General features: G+C 52.2%; 8 protein-coding genes across 8 annotated transcripts; 5 read left to right on the top strand and 3 right to left on the bottom strand.

Moving 5' to 3' along the window:
• Positions 1-507: 507 nt before the first annotated feature.
• On the top strand, positions 508-1,940 carry CC84DRAFT_1158957 (uncharacterized protein). Its single transcript, XM_018177105.1, has one exon. The coding sequence runs from the start codon at positions 595-597 to the stop codon at positions 1,753-1,755; it is 1,161 nt and encodes a 386-aa protein (XP_018041776.1). The 5' UTR covers positions 508-594; the 3' UTR covers positions 1,756-1,940.
• Positions 1,941-2,095: 155 nt separating this feature from the next.
• Positions 2,096-3,107, top strand: CC84DRAFT_1253885 (uncharacterized protein; the record flags this gene model as incomplete). The annotated part of the gene is made up of 2 exons (XM_018184411.1): positions 2,096-2,763; positions 2,876-3,107. 2 exons carry the CDS (start codon positions 2,096-2,098, stop codon positions 3,105-3,107), a joined length of 900 nt encoding a protein of 299 aa, XP_018041777.1.
• A 2,522-nt stretch (positions 3,108-5,629) lies between these two features.
• Positions 5,630-7,160, top strand: CC84DRAFT_1224514 (PLP-dependent transferase; the record flags this gene model as incomplete). Its single annotated transcript, XM_018183541.1, has 3 exons — positions 5,630-5,639; positions 5,685-7,058; positions 7,114-7,160. 3 exons carry the CDS (start codon positions 5,630-5,632, stop codon positions 7,158-7,160), a joined length of 1,431 nt encoding a protein of 476 aa, XP_018041778.1.
• Positions 7,161-8,229: 1,069 nt separating this feature from the next.
• On the top strand, positions 8,230-8,985 carry CC84DRAFT_1211075 (uncharacterized protein; the record flags this gene model as incomplete). Its single annotated transcript, XM_018182349.1, has 1 exon — positions 8,230-8,985. One exon carries the CDS (start codon positions 8,230-8,232, stop codon positions 8,983-8,985), a length of 756 nt encoding a protein of 251 aa, XP_018041779.1.
• A 1,462-nt stretch (positions 8,986-10,447) lies between these two features.
• Positions 10,448-12,493, bottom strand: CC84DRAFT_34873 (vitamin H transporter). The gene is made up of 5 exons (XM_018185866.1): positions 12,024-12,493; positions 11,689-11,973; positions 11,495-11,636; positions 10,981-11,434; positions 10,448-10,931 (listed from the first exon to the last, which is right to left on the bottom strand). Exons 1-5 carry the CDS (start codon positions 12,187-12,189, stop codon positions 10,494-10,496), a joined length of 1,485 nt encoding a protein of 494 aa, XP_018041780.1. The 5' UTR covers positions 12,190-12,493; the 3' UTR covers positions 10,448-10,493.
• A 305-nt stretch (positions 12,494-12,798) lies between these two features.
• On the bottom strand, positions 12,799-13,989 carry CC84DRAFT_1191973 (luciferase-like monooxygenase; the record flags this gene model as incomplete). Its single annotated transcript, XM_018181220.1, has 1 exon — positions 12,799-13,989. The coding sequence occupies one exon, from the start codon at positions 13,987-13,989 to the stop codon at positions 12,799-12,801; it is 1,191 nt and encodes a 396-aa protein (XP_018041781.1).
• A 6,307-nt stretch (positions 13,990-20,296) lies between these two features.
• On the bottom strand, positions 20,297-21,310 carry CC84DRAFT_1158963 (uncharacterized protein). Its single transcript, XM_018177106.1, has 2 exons — positions 20,471-21,310; positions 20,297-20,405 (listed from the first exon to the last, which is right to left on the bottom strand). Exons 1-2 carry the CDS (start codon positions 21,285-21,287, stop codon positions 20,353-20,355), a joined length of 870 nt encoding a protein of 289 aa, XP_018041782.1. The 5' UTR covers positions 21,288-21,310; the 3' UTR covers positions 20,297-20,352.
• A 452-nt stretch (positions 21,311-21,762) lies between these two features.
• CC84DRAFT_1170330 (uncharacterized protein) lies at positions 21,763-22,287 on the top strand (the record flags this gene model as incomplete). The annotated part of the gene is made up of 1 exon (XM_018179850.1): positions 21,763-22,287. The coding sequence occupies one exon, from the start codon at positions 21,763-21,765 to the stop codon at positions 22,285-22,287; it is 525 nt and encodes a 174-aa protein (XP_018041783.1).
• Positions 22,288-23,607: the final 1,320 nt, after the last annotated feature.

Consider the following 23,607-nt stretch of genomic DNA (forward strand, 5'->3'; position numbering starts at 1 on the left):
GGGGACTGCTTTGGAGGGTGAACGTAACGTAAGGTAGGGCAGGCTTCTTCTGTTGTTCGAGTTGGTGGTAGATGAATGGATTGCCATATTCTGATCTTTAAGATTGTGTTTCTGAGCCTTTCGTTATTAGCGAGTGGTACTTGAATGTTACAGTAGCCACTAGGCTGCCTTGACTAGTAGACTGAGATTGAGCCTTGAATTTTCTAGAATGCGACTGGTTTTGGGCCGCCGCAGCACTAGGCCAGGCATCTAAGAGGCAGTAGTGGTGGAATAATTTCGTTGGCCTGTTAATGTCCTTGTGATGATTGATGTGGATCGTTGCGAATTCGGACGTGTTCATCGGGAGTCAGCAGTGAATGGTCAAAGCTTGTAGAGCAAAAGACACAGCTAAGTAGAGGGTGAGCACTCGCAGTAATGAGGGCGCGGGAGCGCGCACATGCCAAGAAAGCACTGGTGAAAGTTACTAAGCCATGCTAGGTTAGCTTCTCACGCGCCTCCCACCTCCACCATATAGCCTTCACAGGGCGATTGGAGAAGCCTTGCCCGCACCTTCTCTCACCGCACCACCGAGACGCGACCGCTACCCTCGATACCATGCCGAAACGCGACCTCGACGCGCTCTCCGCCAGCCCGGGCGCCGCGGGGACACCGGCCACGCAAGCCCAGGACGCGAAGGTCGCAGCGTTGCCGGATACGAAACGATGCAAGTTCTCGACCCATAGTCATGCCAGGAGAGAGATAGAGAACAACTCCGGGTCAGCACTCCTAAATTTGCCGGGCGAATTGCTGAACACCATCTATGAGTACGTCCTCACTAGCGATGATGATCTTCTCGAGTATGTCCCCATTGAGTACGCCAATGGATTGAATGCCACCATAGACGCTCGTTCGCCGGACACAGAGTCGCATATTCACACCACGGAACTGCCGTCTCCTAAGGACGGTCCTGATCATCCAGTCCCGGATGTGCAACGGGGCGGGTTCGAAGGTGTGTCGGATGCCGACTATCGCAAGGTCTTTACCGTTATTACTTCGAGTCCTGTTCAGGCTCAGAACCTACAGAAGGATGGCCGTGAGTTCAACCAGCTGAAGTACGTCTGCAAGAAGTTCTGGCGGGAGACGTATCGACTGGAACTGCAGTTCAACGGTGTCCTATTAAGAGATAGAGATGGGACGGGAGTCGACCATATCGACCAATTCCTTGCTAAATGCCCTCCCTCTCAGGGAGAGTGGCTAAAAAGGATCACGATCTTAGCCATAACCACCGTGTATGGAAAAGAGTTTGAAGAAATGGAGTCTGACCAAGACGTGAGTGGGAGAATTGCTTGGTTGCTCCTGTATGCTACCCAGTCTGAGCGGCTCTCGAAGCTTGAAGCCTTCTGCTCTAGTTATCCCTGGATGAGTGTCCGGTTCGTACCAGATGCCTTCACACTTGACGAAATCGTGGAAGACGACGGAGAGGTGTCGCCGAAGTTCGTTAGTACAGCCTTCTCGCTGTACTACGTACTTAGGAATACGCTTCCAACGGGATTCGATTGGCTTCAGCCTCAGTTCACGAGAATCGATGAAGCAATTGGGCGCGACGATCATTCGCCTCCTCTTCTACAGGCACCAAATCTACGAGTCTATCCACGCAACCTACTTGGTGGGATCAGTATTGCTGAGCTTTTAGGGAGCTTCCAGGCACAAACCAAACACGAGATGAGCCAGCCATTCATCATGGTTGCCCGCGAATGGTTGATGCATGGCATGTGAGCCATTGCTGGCTTCTTGAGAGAGCCGGGCTTTATGATGAACTTTTGGAGGAGATCTGGATGTTCGCTTGAGCCTTGCGCTTTCGGTTCATGAAGAGACATTGGCGCTAAAATTGGAAGGATTTTGGAATGGTTCGGATTTTACCCGGTACCTCGTACCCGGGATGTGCACTCTACAGCTCATCTAAATAGATTGTATCGATCGGAAAGCTCCCGCCACAGAATTCACAACTCGACACATAAGCTTTTTGACGCCTCATCCCCGCAACATGTAGTGCTACCGCACGTTCTTTGTAGGTCTTCCTAGGTTCGCTACTTGCAAGCCTCATCGTGACCACACAATGTGGAAATACGTCTTCCTATCTCCCCTCGCTCTCGCTCTCGCATCACCTTACTCCTATCGTACAAATCCTATACAGTGCCCCGTCATCTTCGACGGCCGCGTCCCGCAAAACTTCACCCCCGCCTCTTTCAACCTAGCCTCCACATCGCCCTACAGCCCCCAATACGTCAAAGGCGAGAACCTCACCTGGAGCGAAATCATCCTCCTCCCCAACACGACCACTTCGCGCTTCGACACCCTCTTGGTTCACCGCCCCCTAGAAGTCACCATTAACGACGCCTCGCTCTTCCGCTCGGGGTCCGGTCTTCAGCTCGGTTTTCGGCGCGCAGGCCTCTTGCTTAGGGACGACAAGAACGCAGCCGGTGCTGATGCCGCGGACCAGGGCGTTGTGACGTTCCACTGGAGCGTGCGGCAGGATGTCAGCAGGTCGATGAATTTGAGCCACGAGTATATGAATGTGTGGCATGAGAAGGCGGATTACAGCGGCAATCAGTTTACGTTTGTGGGCGGGGTTGTGTTGCCTGTTGATGGGGGGAGCGGGCTGGATACGCCCGAGGAGAAAAACGTCTGGAAGATTCAGAATCATAAGAATGAGTTCGTGTTCCGTACGCCGATTCGGAACGATGTGTGGCAGAATTTTGGGGTGCAGCTGGACTATGCGAATAGGTGAGTTATACCGGCCTCAACCACTGCAGGTTCTGCATGACGGGAGCACCCATTGGTTGGAAACGCGCCCTTGATGACTATTACTCGATTCTACATGCTGATGTACTTGCAGCACGATCCGGGTTTATTACTCCGCTGGGAACGGGCCGTTGGAAGACGTTACGGGTGCACTTCCCAACGACAATTCGGGTGGAGGACAGCTGCAACTCGGCATGGCGAAGAAGCCGACGGAAACAGAGACGGTTGTCTGGGATGGTTATCAAGAGCCTATGCCGCAGGGAGAAGGGCAGATCTATGGCGGGGTCTTCGTGGAGGACAGCTCCAATGGTTGCGTTAGTCTGTGATCATGATGAGAGTTGTATATGTTCTCCTGAGTTTTTGGTGCGTAATTGGGCAGATGTGTGGTTATGGATATGATTTGACGAGAGGGAAGTCGTAGACGTGCGGCGCCTGGCAGGCGCGCACGAAGCATTTGAGAGGCTTAGAAGGAGTTCGGGTAGTGTAGACTCGGAACTGCACATACAATAAGATCGGACGCTGCAGTGTCTACGTGTGGCACAGCAGTGAGACAGTTTTCGGGAGTACCTAGGGAGAGCGCGTCGCACGAGCCACCTTCCAATCACTCCCGCGTCATTGGTCCAATCTCCAAATAAGCGCTCGTCACTATCCCAACCACTTCCATCCTTCGACGCGTGCGATATTGTTTCATCGTACCTGAAGTGCTTCATACTTTGCGCTGTACCAATGCGCGGTCTCTGATTCCTTCATATCGTGCTCCGGCGCGTGAATGGTCTATACTGCCCTGCCCGTCACACCACGGCGCAGCAAACACATGCACCTAAATCTAATGCAAGAGCCGGCAACAATGGGATCCAGTACAAGATATTGAGCCGATCTCGCATAGGGCATGATATGACGATGTCCAGATCAGGGGTCTCTAATCCTGAAGACTTGCCGCACAGATTAATCAAAAGACCTTGTGAGATTTCAATCGACAAAAGAACGATCCCGAAATGTCCTCCACTCATGCTTCTGCATGAATGCAAGTGAAAGCCACTTGAGTAAAACTTTGCGAGCGATGCGCTCCAAATATGATCGGAAGGATGCTTCCTTAGTCTACTCATGCTTCGCCACGCTTCGCTGACGCGCGTTTCTCTCGCAAAATACGGACCTACGTGACACCTATGTCACATACTTCCAAGCCATCTTTTTGTCTTACTCTCGACTCAGATTTGAGGTATGGGGCGAATTCGGCGCTTCTGTGTTGATTTATCGAGGCGTATGGACTGTGCCGCACGATGATCGTTCAGGGGACTACTCGAGGAGACCAGCCCATACATGCAAAGAGCTATCCGCGGTCGACTTTGTTGCCCAAACCGGACGAACGGAAAATGGACACGCGGGCCGGACCAGGACCAAAGGTCACTACAACTCTGAGGAGATCAGGATAACACGCTGCTGCACTTGTAGCTTTTGCTCAAAACTAAGCCACCGAGAAGAGCAACCACATTGTTCTGAATTCCCTTATCAAGGACGGCACCCGAAGAATCCTGGAGGGTATATTTTTTTACCATCTAGGATTTATGAACGGTCTTGTCCGACTAACAGCCTTCATCTGCTAAGTCATGCCGATGTTGGGTAAGTCTTACTTGAGCAGTTCTTACGTTATGCCCGACGGAGATCTTACAAACGTCCGACTCCGATCCAGGGCTTGATCGGATCGGAACCGGGAACAGTACTCGCAGGCTTCCCAATGTGTACAGTCCTCTGGCGAAGCATATTTGTGACTCAGGATATGCTCCTCCCAAAGGCAGACACATCCTCATGTCAACTTCGAAGCGAAAGCAGCAGCATTCATCTCGTGCGAAAGAGTGCAATTCGACACGGGGCGTTGGGCTTAGCGGTTCCTTCGCGTGGTGCCTTGCTGATGTAGAGAGAGATGTGCAACCTATCCACTCAAATTTTCTGGGCGGCACAGTTCACACCCTCGCGATCTGGACGCGGTTTCGCAACACACCACAAAGGTCGGGTCCGAACAAGTATGCCTTGAACCATTCTCGCTAATCCGGGGCCAATTTTTTGTGATCTCTCCAGTTGAGCTGCCTCGCTTCGACAACGCGCCTGTAATTGGCGGCAATTCTGCCAATGAGCACCCATAGCCCCATTCTGACAGGAACCACGTAAGCTAGGCCGGGCCCAAGAAATCGTCAGCATCAAAGACTTTAATGGTCAGTTGATTGAAGGTGGTCAGCTCCAAGGCGTAACGATGGAAGGTATGGGTGGCATGGACCCTCTATGGCGCGGATCATGAATTGGCTCAGGACCTGTTAGGTGATCAAAAACCCCTTCTCGTCTAAGGATACGGCAAGCAACCTAGCCTGACGCACTATGGATTCGTGTTGCCAACTTCGTGGTGGTGCTTTGCGAGAAGGTGTAACATAGCCAGGTTGCTTCCGTCGGCCTATACTACTCACCGCCTGGCTGAAATACAAAATTCTCATGAAACTCGAAAACAGGGTGGAGGTATACCAAGCTGCGACTTCTGGTCCTACTGTGACCTCGTCGACGAACAACATCTTTCTTCATAGCCACTATCACTTGTGTTTCTGGCACCCCACTGCGTTCCTGATGCGAAGAGTCAACGGTTGACTGAAACATTTGCTATCATTCTTACTATCCCTGCGGTCGTTGAAATTCACTTCGAAAAAATCACACTAACGCTCAGTCTCGGATGGCGCCCAGTCGCGGAATGCTGAACAGATTGATTCGCAAAGCGTATTCACAGCCAAAGGAGATCTACGGCGAGGACGACGAGCGTTTTCGATATAATGATAGCATATCAGCTGTGCGAAAGGCGGAGTATCCAATGCTGCACGGTATGTTTGCTCTTTCTTTGACTGGAATCTGTGCTAACATCGTAGGCATCACATATCTGGATCACGCTGGTACAGCCTTACCATCAGTGTCTCTCATAGATTCGTTCTCGAGACAGCAAAAGAGGCTTCTACTCGCGAACCCGCACTCTGCTCTGTCTACATCGCCTAATCTCACCCAGACTGTAGTCCAAGGGGCCCGTCTCCAGGTGTTGAAGCTGTTCAACGCCAGCCCGGACCACTTCGATGTAGTCTTTGTTGCCAACGCTACCGCTGCGACGAAACTGGTGTTTGATGCCTTTCGCGACCAAAATCAGGGTTTCGACTACTATTACCACAGGGATTGTCACACTAGCCTTGTGGGAGGGAGGCAATTAGCACAACAACACTGCTGCTTCAGTGGTGCCGATGCGGATGACATTACCGAGTGGTGGCTGGGGCAAGACGATGCACAGAACGACCATGCGCGACCCAAACTATTTGCGTACCCAGCACAATCAAACATGAACGGTCGTCGGCTGCCACTATCATGGCCAGCTACTATGCGCAAAGAAGGGCGTCACAAAAACACGTATGTGCTCCTTGACGTCGCAGCATACGTATCCACCAGTCCGCTTGATCTTAGCGACCATGAAGGGGCTCCAGATTTTCTCACTATGTCGTTTTATAAGATATTTGGATACCCGAACCTCGGAGCGTTGCTGGTGCGGAAAGCCGCTGCGCACGTCTTCAATCAGAGGCGGTACTTCGGTGGAGGAACGACGGACATGATAACGTGTAACGAGGATACTTGGGTAGCCAGGAAGAAAGGCTTGTCTGAGTCGGTGGAGGACGGCACCGGACCAGCACACAGCATTTTGGCCCTGGACTGCGCGATCAGAGTCCATCAAAAACTGTACGGTGGCCTAGAGCAAGTGTCCAAACATACAAGCTGGCTTGCACGACAGCTCTATGAGCAGCTAAGCTCCCTGCGCCATTCGAATGGACGGTTGGTATGTGTGATATACAAAGACCCAGCGTCAACATATGGCGACCGCACTACCCAAGGAGCAACTGTGGCCTTCAATGTTTACGGGACGGACGGACGATACTTCGACACCGCTCTCGTCAGCAACGAGGCCATGGCATGCAAGATCCACATCCGAGCTGGCAGTCTCTGCAACCCAGCCGGCATGGCGCATACCTTGGGATACGATGATCACGAGCTACGAAGAGTATACAGCGCTGGCTTGCGGTGCGGTGAAGGAAACAGCTTCACTGGTAGGCCGCTTGGGATGGTTCGAGTGAGCTTCGGAGCATGCAGCATACTGGACGACGTTGTTGCGTTTATGAACTTCATGAAGGCATCTTTCGTTGATAGGACAAGCGACAGACATGATTCGAAGACACAGACGGTAGACAAGCAGGGAATGAAGATGCTGGGTTCGAACGGGTTGCCGCGCTCAACGTCGTCGCTCTCGGTAATACTTGTGCGCAGCAGTAGAGAGGAGAAGGAGCAGAGTGGGAATTGGAGAAGCAGGCTGAAGTCGGTAAAGAGCAGTGCCACGCTTCGTAGGAAAGTTTAGTGGCCTTTTCGTAGAATTGTATGTTTGGAGTGGTCATGTGACGTTCCCAGCCACCTGATCCTATATAGAACACTTACCACTCTACTATGGAGTTGACACCTCAATCAATTAATTCACCCAACTTCACTTCGAATTCATGCTCCCATTTAACATTGTATACTTTTCCAGCAGCCGAAGCAGCCTCAAGAACACGACAAGTATGGGGTGATAATGGGAAAAGTAGAGAGGATGGAGAGGCCACTAAGGACTCTAAGGAGAGTTCTAGTGATATTCATGATCTGAAGGGTATACCTTCACTAGTTTCGCATCGTTTTGATCGTCGTCGATACCCACATGAGCAGTCGAGGACCATGTCACGTGATGACATTTGCCCCGCTTATCTTCATATACATTCGGATCTCGCTAGAAACCTATGTACAGCGTATGAGGTCTTGCATTAGATTGAGTTATAACTTTCGTCCAAGTATGTATGTTGAAGGTAGCGGTTCGAGTTGTGGGACGGGGCTTGGTCTGCAAGTTGATAACGATAAGATGGGAAAGCGGAGTAAGCGCCGACGAAACGTGCGTTTCTTTCCACTGAGAGCGGTGAGCAACTGGGCGAAGATCGACACAAGCATAGATCCTAAGGCTGGCGACATCAACATATACGTACAGTGATGCAACAGTCGAGCGCCCGAGTGATTTGGAACACGATCTCTATAGATCTTACAGCCCCACCGGTACCACTTCTTAAGTTTTCCAGTGTTCGTATAGAGTGAGTCGCCTCCAGCAGATGACTTTCCGCATGAGTTCTTGATTTCAACATTACCAGGGTCTTTTCCATACTCGGTTAGCTCGTGAAGGATGTTGATGTCAGTGGTCCGTGCAGAACTTACGTAGCAGCCTCCCCTCGTCTCGCTCACGTTGCGAAGTATTGGCTATATATCCTTGCGTAACGGCTTCCTGTGTTCGTTCGTCTACCCGTGAGATTTTCTGCTCTTTTCCATTTTCGGCGGTCAATTTGAGCATTTCTTCTCTTCAGTGCAGCAATGGCTGTTTTCTCCGCACCACTCCAATCGCAGTGTTACTTTTTCAACATCCCACCAGAACTCAGAAATGCTATCTATGAATACGCCCTAACCGAGTTCATGCCCCTTCTTTGCACTGCTGGCGATGCAACTGGCTCCCCAAAGCTACTGTTGCAATACCAACCGGGGGATAAGGAAGCCAGACGCGAGGCTAACCAGCTGAGGTACGTCTGTCGTCAACTCAACTACGAAGCTCGAACGCTTTCTCTACGATACAACGATATCCACTTCCACGGAATTGAAAATTTTGAGAGCTTTCTCCTCTCTAGCATGCATACCCTGCACAGGCGCTTCCGCAATGTTATCATCCTCGACGACCATGAAAGCCTGAAGAAGAGCTATACCATCAACCAGCTGATAGACCGTTCCATGTCTCCAGTGCTATATACATTTTGTTCTCGGAACCCGAAAGCACGAGTCGTCATTCGGAATTCGCGTCGTTTCACCGAAGGTGCTTGGTTGACGATCTACGTTAAGCTGCGGCAGACTCTGCGTGAAGATATGGAAGAGAAGATGGAGACTATGTTTGATGCCGAGACTGCAGGTCTCATCAAAGAGGGATCCATCTCACTTAGAAGAGATCTCGTCGAGAAATACCAACGACCCTTCCTTCAGAATCTGAGGATTGCACCAACCGCTGACTATCCGCAAATGTCGACGTATTGGACCGATGTGCAGCTTGCGGAGGCTAAACGGCTATATGAGGAGGGCTGTTGACGCGTGCCATTCTCGCAGATAGAGATCGCAATTTTTCCATAACTGAAAAAGAAGCGATGGAGCGACATCATGATAGGAGAAACGCGGAATGCAATATGTTTATCCGAGTAAGTTTGCGCGCCCTTTACCACACATTGTAGCATCATATCATCGTCGAAACTATGCTAAGCTCACTTCTCTCGTCACAGGATGCCCATACTGAGACACAACTCTCAGGTATCTTAAACATGCCGATCCTTTCACAGTTTCCGTTCACTGTACTACCAGCGTGAAATGCGACCACCGATACAACGCAGTCTTAATTCCATCTTTGCGGCTCCCTTCGCATGGGCTCAAGGTGAAAATGGCCCGCAAATCGTTTACCTGAAATGCCGAGCACAGTGAGCTCAATAGCAGTCTTGACAGGAAAGGTGGATCCTTTATGAAGGAGATTGAAGGATTCACAGGGATTGTGGAGACCATTCCGAATCTGGTACCAAGGCGTCAGCCCATTTGACTCCACGAGCTCAATCTCAACGAGGGCGGAGAGTGCGTGGAAATGTAGGACTAAGGGTGCCGATATTGATTGGTGAACCACGTATGGTCCATGTTCACTTCGATATTCGCTCATTGGCTCGCTGGTGCTTGCGATGCTCACCGCGTCTACGGCGTAACTAAAAAGCCTCAAATCATCTTCATCTTTCCACGGCCAGATTGCCACGCGTAGTGGATCTTTCAGGACCAGAGAGATACAGTGTGTGCATTATGTCAACTCTGCCGGTTGCAGTTGTTCAGTTACACCATCAGAGCAATGCGCCTGTTCCTTCCGCTCCACAGAGGTCGTGTACAATGTCGAATCTTCTGGTCGCGGTTGTTCGATTACACCGTTGTGGTGATGCGACAGTTCTCCCAGCCCGAGAAAGGTACACAGATCTGACTTTGTCACAAGTTGTCGTGATTGTGCCTTCGCGGTATTGACATTATGTCTGTTGACATTACGTCGCTCCCTCCATCTTCGAAACCTTGTACGCATCGCATTCCGCATGGCTACTTCATGCTCTTATGTTCAAGTTTTTTTATTTGCTTGCGTGGAGCATAGGGCTCCGAATTGTTTCAGAGGCTGGCGAGCAGGCTGAGAACTGCATGGCCAAGAAAGGTTAGTGTTCACCGAGTAAAAAAAGAGATCCTGATTCTTTGGCTTGCTGCGTCATCATGGCATGTCTCCAATCATATTGTGCCATTTTCGCGCAGAAGTTGAACATCCACAACCTTGTCATTCATCACAGTTGTCCAGTAACATTCTGTTCATCATGGTCGCGATTTTCTTGACACTGTACTTTGATGTATTTCTCATTATGATCACTGTAGGAGGCGAATTTCACTTTCTCTATCACCAAGACAAGTTGTCTATAACGCAATGTACGCACAACGATTATGAAGACTCCCGAACTCTACTAGGCCCTTCGCATTCTCACACTAGGTATCTTCTCACCTTATAACGTATCGACCTGCTTTGAAACCAGCTCTCATCAAGAGACAGACTTGATTTGGGTGCTATACAAATTCTTGGATTGCTCGCCCTCGTCAATCCGCGCTTGTGACGATCCGCCATCGCTGACTTCAACATCAGCCGTGGTCGTAGATTGGGTCGCATTTGGGTCTCTTCGCTGCTTCAAATACAGGTTGAGAAGATGCGCGCCAATAATCAGCGATGTCGACATCGAGAACGAGAAGCTGTAACCGTTCAGGAATCTCGGGGCCTCTACTGTCGGATACGCCAAGATACCTGTCCATGCGGTAGAGGACTGCGCGATGATGTTGATAAAAACCAAAGTGAACGAGCGTATCTCGGGAGAATCGCGCAGTATGTTGTTGACCCAACCGTGCAGGACGCTCGATAGGGCGTATGACCACCCGTAGTTGCAGTACGCGAACCATTTAGCGGGTTCTGGTACGTTCCATATAAGCTGTAAAAGTGTCAGTCGATTGAATTCGGGATAGGCGGATTGCACTCACCAGAATGAGATTTGTCAACGTGTTCATACCACTGGCAAAAGTGATAGCCCAGACTGGTCCCCAGAGCAGGTCGGACGAAAAATTGGCGAACAATGTAAAGAAGATGCCCATGGCAGGAGGGATAGTGCCGTATTCGTTCACAGTCGCCGAATCGTATCTCTTTAGACTCTTCAGCCATAGTAAGAAAGCTCCAGAGTTGATACCTGCGTTCCAGAATAGAACATCTACGAGTACCACGATCCAAAAGTGCTTGCTAGACATAATCTGTTTGATGTGGCGGAACTTCAATCTTCCTTGTACCTTATGGCCCTTTTTGTTTAATCGCTCACGTGCAATGAGACGATCGTGATCGTTCAGGACAAACTTGTTTGGCTTGTCCAAGGTTCCTGGAAGGATGAAGTATCCGACAATTCCGACAGGGATGGTAACAATCGCGCAGATGATGTACATCCATCTATAAAACGTCAACAAATTTCCATTCACAGTGAGACATCAGTTGAGTAGTGAGAAGTACCTCCATCCAGAGAGACCGTGGAGTCCATCGAGTCTTCGTGTGGCGCCGGCCTGCACAAGGCCCGCTGTAAGGGTTCCAAGAGGCAGCCCAGTATACCATATACCTCCTCGACGACTGATCTCATGACCGCGGTACCAGGAGCCTGTGAACACATCAGTGGAGACCTTTATTGAGCACAGGCGGCTTTCGCGTACCAAGAATGTAGTGAACAGCTGGAAAATACGCAGCTTCGAACCATCCCACAAGAAATCGATAAGCAGCCATCTCGGCAAACGAGTTGGCTCGGTACTGCAATAGCGTCGCGACCCCCCAGCAGACATCCATCCCTGGTATGACCCAGTACATGGGCCAATACGTGAACACAAAGAGAAAAGGTATTTGCCCGAGCACTGCGCCAATGATATACATCGTTTGGAGACGAATAAGCTCGTTTCCGTAGAACCCAAGCTCTTCCTTCATCCCACCAACGTATGCATTGTCTCAAATTAGTCAGTACATGATACAGGTCGCTCGATTCGCAATGACATACTGAGATTGTTCTGATCCAAGTTCTTCACCCAGTAGGTAACGAAGAGATAGGGAATGAGGATTAAGTCAAGTTTGGTAATGAACTTCTTCTCTTCGGGAGTATCATCGTCGGAAAACCACTGGATCTTCCACCACTTCTCGCGTGGCACTCCGGAATGGGATGCCATCCGTGAAACCACTTAGTAAGACCTAATCGGAACGAAGTGAATGAAGCAAAGCTGTTTGCATTTGACCCGAATACACGGGTTCTGGTTCTTTTGTATACCAATTGAAAATGCTTCCTGTGGTTTTTCTCCGTACATCGTTGCGGTTGCAGGATGACGACATTCGCTAAAGTTCACACCATCTGCATGGTGCCATTCTAGACCAGTTGATGTGCTCTGTCGTATACTCATTCTGTGCTTATCGCGCATTTCCGAGAGCACGCAACGACGCGCATCGTTGATAGCAAGCTGAATAAGGAAAAGCGAAGTGGCCCTGATAGGAGGCTTGCATCGGAGAAACCGACATCACGGCACCACGACGGGCAGTCCTCGCCTCGAGGACTGTTGTTGAATCAGGTAGTGGAATTATCCTGGCAGCCATGAGTTTGGCAACTTCGTTATCAAGATACGTTGCATTTGCCAAGTCTATCTATAAGCATAGAACCTGTGCGCACACGTGGTGGCGTAATCTGTCTCCGAGATCGCTGGAGGTCGGTAATAGGTTGCCGAAAGACTTCAAGGGTGCACATTTCAGCAGTGGATATCATATGTCGCAATTTGCAAATCGACCTATCAGGTTCGCAGACCTCTCTGCTTCAGGATGGGCAGGATCTTCTCTCCGAAGTGTTCTAAGTCAGGCAGAAAGTCGTAGAAACACAGCTGCACTCCATCAATGCCAATCTTATGCAGCGCCTCAATTTGATCTGCCACTTGTTCAGGGCTGCCAATGATCTCGATATTGCCCCCGATGTTCAGCCCCTGCTTGTGCCTCGCATCTTGCCTTCCTTTCCATGCTTGCGCATCACTGTCGTAATGCTTGTTTCCACCAAAAGTCTTCACATCTTCTTGTTTCGGTTTTCCCTCCCAAATAGCTTGCGCATATGCCTTTGCTTCTTGTGGCGTATTTTTGCTAACGATTATCGGATTGATGAGAGTTTTGATTTCTCGGCCTTTTTTCTTCGCAGCTTCTTTGACCGTTGCAATATGTGCCGGCAGGGTTTCTAGCGCGCTGTCTATGTGCGCTCCACCTGGCGAGGTGATGAAGATGATATCCGAGTAACTGGATGCGAAGTCAATTCCAGCTGGTGATCCAGTAGCGTTCACGAGTACGGGCCGCCCAAAGAGTGGTTTCGGTGTAACGAACGCATCTTTCAGTCTCCATGCATTGCCCTTGCCGGTTTCGTTTGCGTCATAACTAAGATTTTCGTCTTCTGCCCAGAGCGAGTTCAAGACGTCAAAAAGTTCTCCTGCTCTTGCATATCTCTGGTCATGTTCAATCCTTCCGCCCCCAAACATCTCGTGCTCGATCGCACGGTGCCCCGTCACCACGTTGATACCCCATCGCCCTTTAGATAGGTGATCAAGTGTCGCACCCCATTTCGCAAGATGCAGTGGATGCAGCGGGCCGTAGAGCACGTGGAGTGTTGAAATGAGATGGATGTTCTTCGTTGCGGAAGCCATGGCACCCAAAGCTATGAACGCGTCCAGTGAAGCTTCTCCGTCATAACCGCCTTTCGGCAGCCATTGCATACGCGAGAACGCAAGTTCGAAGCCTTGACGGTCTGCTTCTTGTACGCATGCTAGATTGTAATCGTAGGTCCATGAATTACTTGTCGGGTATGAAGATACGTGGATATCTTGTAGGTTGAGAAAGACACCGAGGAGTAAAGGTTGCGTTGAGATCGCGCTACTCAAAGGGCTGTCGGGGTAATCCAAAGGAGATTTGAGTGGCGGTCCGCCTGGACGCACAGAAGTCTTTGCCATATCGCCTAGTTTGAGACCAGTACCTGTATAAGTTGTGGTAGAATGCCGCAGGTAGGATGCGGTAGTCAAGATTGTTCTAGTCACGGCATTTCATAATAACGACACACGCGGCCTGGGTGGTGCAATACGCCGAGAGATGTTGCCATTATCAACACCAGGCCAGATAAAGACCAAATCGGTGGTATCGATCCTATATGGTGGATCATAGAGTTCTCAGGGCGGCTCTGCTGGTCATCGTTGGGATTTTTGGATGTTGCGCAATCGGGGTAGACGATGTCGTGACCAACGCCTACACCCGCGATAGCAAAGACGTGCTTGGAACCTTGCTGATCGTCATTAACGAGAAACATGAGTAGAAATCTTCGCGACGATAGTTTTGATGGTTTTTCAATCGAAAGCCCCTTTGTATTATAAGGTAAGCTATAGATACCACCAGGTATATTCTATTTAGTAGAAGAAGACAGAAGCACAACAAATGTTTTCGGCGATTGTAATGCGCTGATGATTCATGATCAAAACTTTGACGGGGACATCGTCGACTCCATAGGCATCTCTTGCAACGCACGTGAAAATCTCGGTTCGTCACACGTTGTCTCTCTTCGCTTGCCAAGCTTCCCTTTTGTTTGTATTGATAGTTTCGAGGAGCTGATATAGAGTCTGAGAATCCAGCTCACTTTGCCGATCTCCCGGTAAGCAAATCTCTACACGATCGTCCCAATGCGCGAATGTTAGACACAGAGTGAACAGCAGAGTGCTCCTTTCCACATACCCGTCTTCCAAAACATGTACGTCAGAGTCTGGGTTTTGAGATTCACAGCAATCCCACGGACCGTCAGTATGTGGACTCAGCCCTTTTCAGTCCAGGTATACGATATACCAATCTGAGCTGAGTACTTCACTTTTCAATTCGACCGTCACGTCAAATCTTTCGTCAAAATAATCTTTCACACTAGAAGCACAGCAGGGCTTGAAATTGAAGCAGTTCAGGTGCAGGAGACGCTGATGAAAGAGTCATCATGAAATCCATCCTAATGCTGTTTTCTACACGCTGGAGCGATGTGTTCCCACTGAGTCCGTATTAGGCCAGTGAAAGGAAAGTTACCCATCCGATATTGTGTATATGATTGGACAATCAGTAAGCACGAGCTTCCTGAGCGTCTCGCTGTGCCTATAGGTCTGATGGTCCTTCTCTTCGAGCTTCTTGAACTCTGTATGTTATTAGTTATAATCGTAACAACCCAGCCTGGAAATTATCGAACTCGTGCGCCTATCTTCGAACAAAACTCCGGCGTGGGCGAGACCGAGCAATTTGTCCTCGATGCGCATGATCTTTCGCTCGAGGTTCCGTTCGTTCTGTATGCTATCTATGAGCGCACGAAGACCCCTGTAGATCTCGATCATGTCGACTTTGTCTGCAAGCGGCACGTGGAGATCTGTAGCAATCCATTCGAGATATAGGAGCACTGCCTTGCCTTGGGCAGTCTCGCAGGCTGCGGCCGGAAGGTAAACTTCGACCATTCTTCTGAAGCATCGCAGGGATTTTTACCGGTGCGCTTGACGTGTAAGCAGCTACGTGAGAAGAAGCATTCCAGACGGGCCTCTTTATGTGCTGCGGCGGGTGACACTTGTTTTTGTACGCGCGCTGTGGGAAATCTTTGGTATCGAGGTAAATGACGCACGACCTAAGCGCCTGCTATGCATAGGCCGCTATTGATCTTCACCTTCACTTCTGACTCAGAAGGCAAGCTGGCGCTGCCTTGTTTGATCTGTGCGTGCGCTCCACTGCTGCCCATAGTATAAATTCCCTGTCCCCCCTCTGCTCCTTTGCTCTCTACACCTCTAACACTCTCCATAGTGCGCACCTGTTCTGACTATCTTGTCGTCATCTGGGAGGTTTCGCTGTCGTCACGAATGAGCTTGGTCTCTGTTTTCTCTAAACCCTTAGTGGTCCGTTAGCTGCCGCCCGCGTGGTCTACCCCATTGCGCGGAGGTGCGGCACGTACGCGAGCCGTGCTCCATCGAAGCCTCGCACAACAGCAACGGTGGGACGAGTTGGATTCGGTCCTTCTGTGCCTGAAATCTCGGCCCTGAAAATCCTGGTGCTGGCTAGCCAGCCTTGTGCCAGATTTCTCGCCTGAGTAGCGGCTAATAGTCTTGAGCGTCAGAGCTGTACTTGTACAGCGACAACACCCTACGCTAAAAAGGGGCCAGCTCTTCTTCAATCAAACATTAGATCTTTGATGTTCGTCAGATCCAACATACGCATCTTATTGGGCGTCCAGCTGTGAGGTGCTTCGGTGTACATAGTGACAAGCTCTGCGCCCAGGAAATTCAACTTTCTATCTTTTTCATTGAGATCCTGGTCGGGGAGACGGAAATTGAGGGAGAAGATCTTCAATTGACCTGGCTGACCTGACTGATTGCTCACAGTCGTTCTTTCGAACCGCCCCACGTATCATTTTGCTCAACTCGATATCAGACCCTAGGGTCTGTTGCAGGTGTAGGTGAGTCACTATATCCCATTCGTCGAATCGGACTTTCCCGAGACCTGCCGCCGCCCCGGATTGATGCTCCTGTGCTTACTAACATTACGCCTCCGCTTACTCACATAGATAGTCTTCTTTTTTGCATCCATGATCACGTTCCTCGTCACTTCGACCTCGGCAGACACCAAGTAATATCACTGTCATGATCGAGGACTTCCTGTTGCCTCCATCGCGTTAACCCAGACACTGTACCACAGATGGCAATACCACATCCCTAGGAAGCAGAACTAGAGCGGAACGAGGAGGACAATCCAAAGGAATACCCGGCCCATGTAAAAGGCCACGGCGAATACGATGAGACAACAAAGAAGAGTGAGGAGTGTGTCCACTTCGGCGGTGGACGAGAGTTGAGTGGTCTGGTGATGGGCACAGGGGTTGTATGGCATGATCTAAAGGTGTTCGTACAACAAGCAAGATGTGTTTGCGGAGGATATTTAGTATGACGAGAGGACAAGTTCGGGGACGATAAGACTTTATACGGGAGAAAATGAGAAGCAGCGAGTGGAGAAATTCATTTGTGGCAGACAAAGAGATGGGATGCAACGGGAGATGATCGGTAGGGGCGATGATGCCAACATGCTACAATGGAAGCCGAGTTCGTTGAAACACAATTCATTGCCGAATATGCGGGCAAGTCGACTGATTCTGGTAGTGGTTTTCCCGCCCCCATCCTGATAGATATCTAGATACCTAGGTCTCGTGACTGTGAGACCTCAGGAAAGCCAATGACGACACATTTGAATACTGTCAAAGTTCCGAAACGGGGAAAGAGAAAATTTAAGACACACACTGGCACTTTTCGTACTTGCTTCATCAGGAGTGACTGTCTGTGGAGCGCTTTTGCCCGACCACGTACCCTGCCCTGCCATCAGCAGCAGCAACGGCAAGAGGCACACACGCGGTCACCTGCCTCTAACGCAGATCGAAACATCTTTCAACCCCGACCTCATTTCACCAACTCGCATCTGGCCCTGCTTACCTCCCACATTCGAATCAACACGTCGTGAAGTCATCATCGGATCGCACCCGCGGATACGGCAGTAGCTTCCGCATCCTCTTCCGCGTACCAACGTAGAGAACGCCTCGACAAATCACTTCATCACCCACACTTTTGCCGAGCGGCACATGCCAGACACGCCGGGCAGAAACCGCCCGCAACCCCTCGCAACTATCGATACGGTGGCACGAACCTTCCCGCAGACCCGCCTGCCCTAAGCGGAGAACGACTTCCACCCCATCAGCAGAAGAAAATAGAACACCGCCTGCATCATGCGCATCTCAAGCACCAACGCCGCCTCAGCCCGCTCGAGAGCTAGGTAAGCTGACTGACCGTCCGCCCGACGCCAGCTCAGCCCTCGGAACGGCACCGCTGGCATCTTCCCTTGCAATTGCCTCGAACAACAGTCCTACACAGCTATAATCACGGCGGGATCAGTCATTGCAGCCCTCACACGCCCGCTCAAACGTAGTCTCAGTCCGCCCCGCCCGAAACAGCGCCTTAAAACCACTTTACGACACGTAACCACGGTGCCGCGCGAGCACATGATGCACGGTTGCGCGGTCAGAAAAGCACTATAAAGTGGATGCTGCTAGCCCCTTCGGGGCGCCTAGTCCTGCGATCACCGACCGAGACACGCGACGCTCCGCTTCATAGTGGGCTCCCGGTGGGGTTTTCTCTGCGTTGCTGTTGCTGTTTTGCAGCCGGGTTGGGGACGGCCGTTGGGCTTTGTTTAGGAGGGGCATGCGAATCCACTGACATCAGAGATTTGCTTGCTTGTGTTGTTGGACTGACGGATTCACCGGCGAGCAAAAAGCATTTCGAAGGATGGAAGTGCAAAACCGCCTGCCGAGCTCTGGCTAGATGATTAGAGCACCAGACGGCCCAGCCCCCCGGCCACTCTCACATCGACGTAATGCCCTGCATACGAAGTATCACGACGGTCTCATCTCATATAACACCAGCTCACGCACTCGGCCCTTTCTCCTCACAAAAATCTCTCAATTCGTCATGACTAGTTAATCCGTCTAGATGCCGATTCCGAAGGACCGAAGCTTAATCGCCGCTCTTCCCCTCCCCTCCACAACCAGTCCGTCTCTCGATGCCACTCTGGCACTCATCTCCCGTCCGGTCCTCCCGCCCTCGCCATCCTGACGATCAATTAACATCAGCCGATACAAGAATTACGGATTAGCCAATCACGTTTCGACGCACCCTCATTGACATCGTGAAGACCGCCCGAAAGAAAACAAAAAGATCAGCCCCGTTACCGCCTCGAATCCGCATTCGTTCGTTACAATTGAGCGTTCCGTCGTGAGTGAGCAAGCAAAGGACAAGTTGGTGAAAAGACAAAGGAAACGGAAGGGCGTTCGCTCCAACATTATGGGCAAGAGAAAAACACGGGCTGCAAAGAGCTCGCTTGGTGTGTGCGTCGAATGTACAAGAGAAGCGTGCGTCACGAGGTGGGAAGGTCCGTCCGGGACTGCTGGGTGACGCATCGATAGCCATCAATCGATCAGCAGCCGTTGTGCGTCGCTCCCAACCCAGCTCATCGCTCGCCCGCCTCAAGATTACGGAAAGAGAAGTCGACAGTAAGAGAAGATCATGAAGCCATACCATCATGCCCAGATCGTGGAGCAAACAAAGGACAAGAAGGCGGCCACCTTTAATGCAGCAAGTATAATCCCCGAAGCAAGGAAGGTAAACACACCAAAACAGTGGTGGCCGGTATGAAGGTAAGTCGAGTATAAACAGACATAGGAGATACTTTTCAGATGGTGGATATCAGGCCAATGGCCAAGGTGAGTACGCCTGGAGATGTTCCAGGGTCGAACGCGCGGCGCCTCACGGCTGCCGATGCTAACGCCGGTGATGCAATGCAGAACTGTTGCTTGGATGAGAAGGCATCAAACAGCAAATCGCTAATGACGAGGCAGATACGCGGGATCGCTAGGCATAGCAGCGAAGCGCTGCTCAAACGATGCTGGATGTTCGAATCCATGCGAGGTAGATGCCCGTGGGAATGTGTTATTCGGTCGGCCACCGAACGGCGATCCGAGACGGATGGTAGCCCGCCCTTGGACTTCGGCGGGGCTCACCGGCGAAAGCTGCTGAGCATTGACTTGAACAGCTCCCGGCGGTTGGGCGAAGGGATTGAAGCCCGTCGGCCCACTCGTTGACAAAGGCAGTCGTCGGGATCCTTCGACCATGTCACCCAAGCTGAAGCCACGACTTCGTACGCGGCGGTGGCTCGATTCAGCAGGCGCACCGAAGACGTGGCTGATGAAGCTATTGCCTCGATTGCGTGCCTGGTCTTCAAAGTTATGCAGGGCTCTACGCTTGAAGGCACGCGAGATGGGTCGCGGGGCGTGCAACTGCACGGGAGAGCCCAGCTTAGGTGGGCGTGCCGAAGCCGCATGCCACGTACGAGCACTGGGCTGCGTCATGACTACGTCGGCTTGAGGTGCACTGTCGAGAGAAGACCCGAACACGTTGCTCAAGCCTAAGCCGAGCCCGATGTGGAGCGACTGCGACTTTTGATGTGCTGAGGCTCGCATGTGTGCCCGGTCGACCTCTGCAGGTCGGGGAGTTTCGTTGTTGGCTAATCGCGCGAGAGGGTTGCCGGCCTGCATCGACGGTGCAGTGCTTGTTGCCAGCGAGATGTTCATGTCACGCGTTGAGAAGCTCGTGGTCGGTTGGGAGAATGGCGAGGATAATACGGCCGGTCGAGAGGGAGCCTCGGGCGGCGGCGACGACTGCAAGGGCGAGGGCGAGCGATGCATCAAGCGTTGGTAGTGGGCCGAGAGGGTCGGCTTCTGCTTAGCCAGGTACCTCAGGCGCCTTCGCACTTGTTTTTCCGCCGGGAATCGTGGGTATGGCTTATTCGCTCCCAGAACTGGCGTATTGCTGCCGCTCTTGGCAGGTCTAATGGTATCAGGAGTACCGCTGCGAGAAAGGATACGCGCAGCCGAACGCACACCAGGTACAACAGACGATTTTCGGGGACCCTTCCAGGTATGTCTTGCTAGACGAGCGACGCGATGGCATACACCGTTCGGCGGCACAGTGGTGGGTAGAGCTTTGAAAGGAGTCACGGTGGGGTCCTGAAGATATTTCATGTAAGTCATCCACAGGTGGTAGTCCATCTCCTCAGTAAAGCTAGCCTTCAGCTTGAGCTTCGCCTGCTGTCGTTGTTGGGTTACGATGGGCGAGCTCAACATAGGTGTATGCTTGGGTGCAGGCGAAAAGAACGGGTCCATCTTCTCATCCTCGGAGCTGGTGCAGCTTCCACCGAGCGAAGGGAACGACTCGAAGCTGTCGAAAGAAGACTGGGAAGAATCGGAGAAGCCCGAGGAGGATGTTGGTCTGCTTGAAGTCTCGCTCTGGCTGGCCTGGTCCAACTCGGACCAGTGCTGCAGACCCTCAAAGCTGCTCAAACTGCCCATTTGTGACACAGGCGTCTTTGGAGGCGAAAGCATCCGGCTCCAAGTCAATGCTGGTGACAGATAGTCGTTGTCGATGGCAGGCTGCAAGGTAGGAAGCTCTGTTGAGACATCAGAATGGAGTTCCGGTGCTTCTATCGTAGGTATGGGCAAGCCGTCATCCGGGTCGTTGAATATCTGAGTTGGCACGAAGGTAGTGCGGCGTCGGCGGACCTTGAGCACTTGTCGTGGCGGCGGCGGCGGCTGCATATCGTCTACCTGCGCGTCGGGCTCTGGGGTGCGCGGCGGCTGCCCGTCCTGGTAGTGGAACATGAAGTTCCGTGGTAGGGTGATTGACAGATGAGGACGGTCCTCCATGGCGAAATAGGAGAACAGTGATGTCGATGAATTCACTTTGGTTTCGATGCGTCAATTTCAGGATACAAGAACCCAATATCCAGCGTCTGCAAGGGCCGCAAGCAAGATCAAGCACGAGTCCAATGGCTGCAGGTCCGGGTCGGTGGGTATGCAGGGTGATGCTGACGGGAGCCAGCAGTAGTTCAAAAGCTGCAAACGCGACTGTGCGGCTGCACGACAGGTTACACGAGCGATCAAGGGGACCCGCGCCGCGTTGTGTCGGTCGCAGCGCCTTTGCAGGGCGTCGGGCACAGTTCACCGTGGGTCGCAGTGGCGACACAGGCAAGGAAAGGTCGTAAAGAGGTCGTGGGTGGGCCGGCGCGTAGCTTGAACGCGCTGGTACGGGCGAGCGCGCGCTCGACGGTGCAAGGAAAATCGGCAGCGGCCGAAGATGCTCGCTATGGGCACTGGAGAGCACGCGCAGCGATGGGGCAGCACGGCGGAGTGCCTGGGGAACTTGCGGAGGCGGACGGGCGATAGTCGATGGGCGCGGATAGGCGATTGGCAGCGCGATCAGGCGGCGGCTTGGGCGCGTCAGTCAAATTTGTCCATGGGCGGCGTCGAGGGCAGCGGGAGTCGTGACACGCAAGGAAAATCGTCGGGAGGCGCGACCAGCCGTTCTCAGGACATCGCGACGGCGGATGGCTGCGTGGGCGAAGATGAGGTTGCGGTGAAAGCCAAAGCTGGCGGGAACTGGGTCGGGGCATGCGCTGCGGCCGCTGCTTGGTGGCCGCTTGGGCCACACGCTAGCGACGAGCTCCACTTCACTCTTCCACAGCACACCGACTACCACACCACACATTCCGCGCTTCGCCCAAGCGCAGGGCCGCCTCGTCACTGGGCGAGGGCACGCGCAGTCGAGTGCACGCGTGTCCTTCTGCCACCCGCTAGCCCGCGAGCATCGCACTCGCCATGAGGATGTTGAGATGCTCAGCGGCGCCAATGTGAAGGCCGACGCGACGCGCCTCGCCGCATTGGGAATCACCTAGCCTGTGCCGCGAGCCCCTGCATTGACTTGGCTGCACGAACACTTGTCCACCCTCGCCCACTCCCGCTGCCAGCGCCATGCGACACTTCGGAAACACACAGCGGGCGGGCTTCCGTATGGGCTGCGCGCTTCATCGACTCCACTCGGCCTACTGCACGTGAGAACGAGCAGGATTGCTTTGCCAGCTAAGGGACTACGTATGTCTCTGCCATTCGCTCTTTTCCTCCTGAGACCACCAGCTGGCGAGACACTGGACGCGCTCGCCGTCGCTAGCCACCATCTAGCGCTGCTATTCCAGTCGAGCCATGCAGAGGAGAGGGGTTCACTGTTTGTTTACAATTGCTGTCTTGCAGCGTCATACTCAGCTTCCTGTTCCCCTCACCACCGACCTGTTGGGCGTCGAATTGCCGTCTGAAGCTGCATCACGCCTTCATCTCCTCATCTGCAGGCCCCGCCGCGTTGAACATCGATGGAGTCGTTGGTATGCCGCGCTTTCCACAAGCGGCCTCGCTTGACGCGCCTGCACCCCCATCACACACCAATATTTGACGCTCCCCCACGGGTGCGCCGAATCAGGCAGCGTGACGAGAAATTTGACTAGCATCAGACGGCCATTGGACGCATTTATGAGCTTCACCCACAACCGCTGGGCCCAGGTCGCAGGTGAGGCTGTGGGGTACATATCGATTCTGCACAGCATCCATCACGGTTGTGGCCAACTGCCTGAGGCCGCTGCCGCATGAGGAGGTGATGGGCGTCGATGGCGTTGACGTTTGTGGAGGCCTTTGATCACGCTTCAAACTTGAGCGCCTCATGCGTGTCGAATAGAAGTCTCTGACGATTACTGCATGCACAGTATGTGTCTTAGGCTATTCGGGCATTATTTGTTCGAAGTGTCGCTTCAGACGTTGACAGCCGTCAGATCCGCGCGGCCGCACAAGACAACTGTTTACGCGGTGCAATTGCTAAAGTGTACGCCAGGGCGTTGGCCTGATGGCAGCCTTTGATCATGAGGTCCAAGTCCAAAGTGAACTTTGGCGCTTAGGTATTCAATGGCGTTCCCAGTTCACCAATTACACATCACCAGGCGAGGGAGTCCGCTGTCTCTGGGTCATTTCCACACGATCCCTCCATGTGCTTCGTGGCAGTCCAAGTGGCTAGGCATATCACGGTGGGGGCCGATCTCAGCAACAACTATCTTGTGGCGGTCATGTCTCGGCTTGTAAAGTTTCAAATTGGAACGCAGGG

The sequence above is a fragment of the Paraphaeosphaeria sporulosa genome, assembly GCF_001642045.1.
Source record: "Paraphaeosphaeria sporulosa strain AP3s5-JAC2a unplaced genomic scaffold CC84scaffold_1, whole genome shotgun sequence".
In the NCBI taxonomy this organism is placed as follows: domain Eukaryota; kingdom Fungi; phylum Ascomycota; class Dothideomycetes; order Pleosporales; family Didymosphaeriaceae; genus Paraphaeosphaeria; species Paraphaeosphaeria sporulosa.

Excerpts from the sequence above, each read along its gene's own strand:
- CC84DRAFT_1158963 (XM_018177106.1), bottom strand. The coding sequence starts at position 21,287 with ATGTTCCACTACCAGGACGGGCAGCCGCCGCGCACCCCAGAGCCCGAC. Across the intron at positions 20,406-20,470 it reads CCTTTCTCGCAGCGGTACTC|CCACGATTCCCGGCGGAAAA; the intron begins CTGATACCATTA and ends AATAAGCCATAC.
- CC84DRAFT_1158957 (XM_018177105.1), top strand. The coding sequence starts at position 595 with ATGCCGAAACGCGACCTCGACGCGCTCTCCGCCAGCCCGGGCGCCGCG.
- CC84DRAFT_34873 (XM_018185866.1), bottom strand. The coding sequence starts at position 12,189 with ATGGCATCCCATTCCGGAGTGCCACGCGAGAAGTGGTGGAAGATCCAG. Across the intron at positions 11,974-12,023 it reads CTTGGATCAGAACAATCTCA|ACAATGCATACGTTGGTGGG; the intron begins GTATGTCATTGC and ends GACTAATTTGAG. Across the intron at positions 11,637-11,688 it reads AGCTGTTCACTACATTCTTG|GCTCCTGGTACCGCGGTCAT; the intron begins GTACGCGAAAGC and ends ATGTGTTCACAG.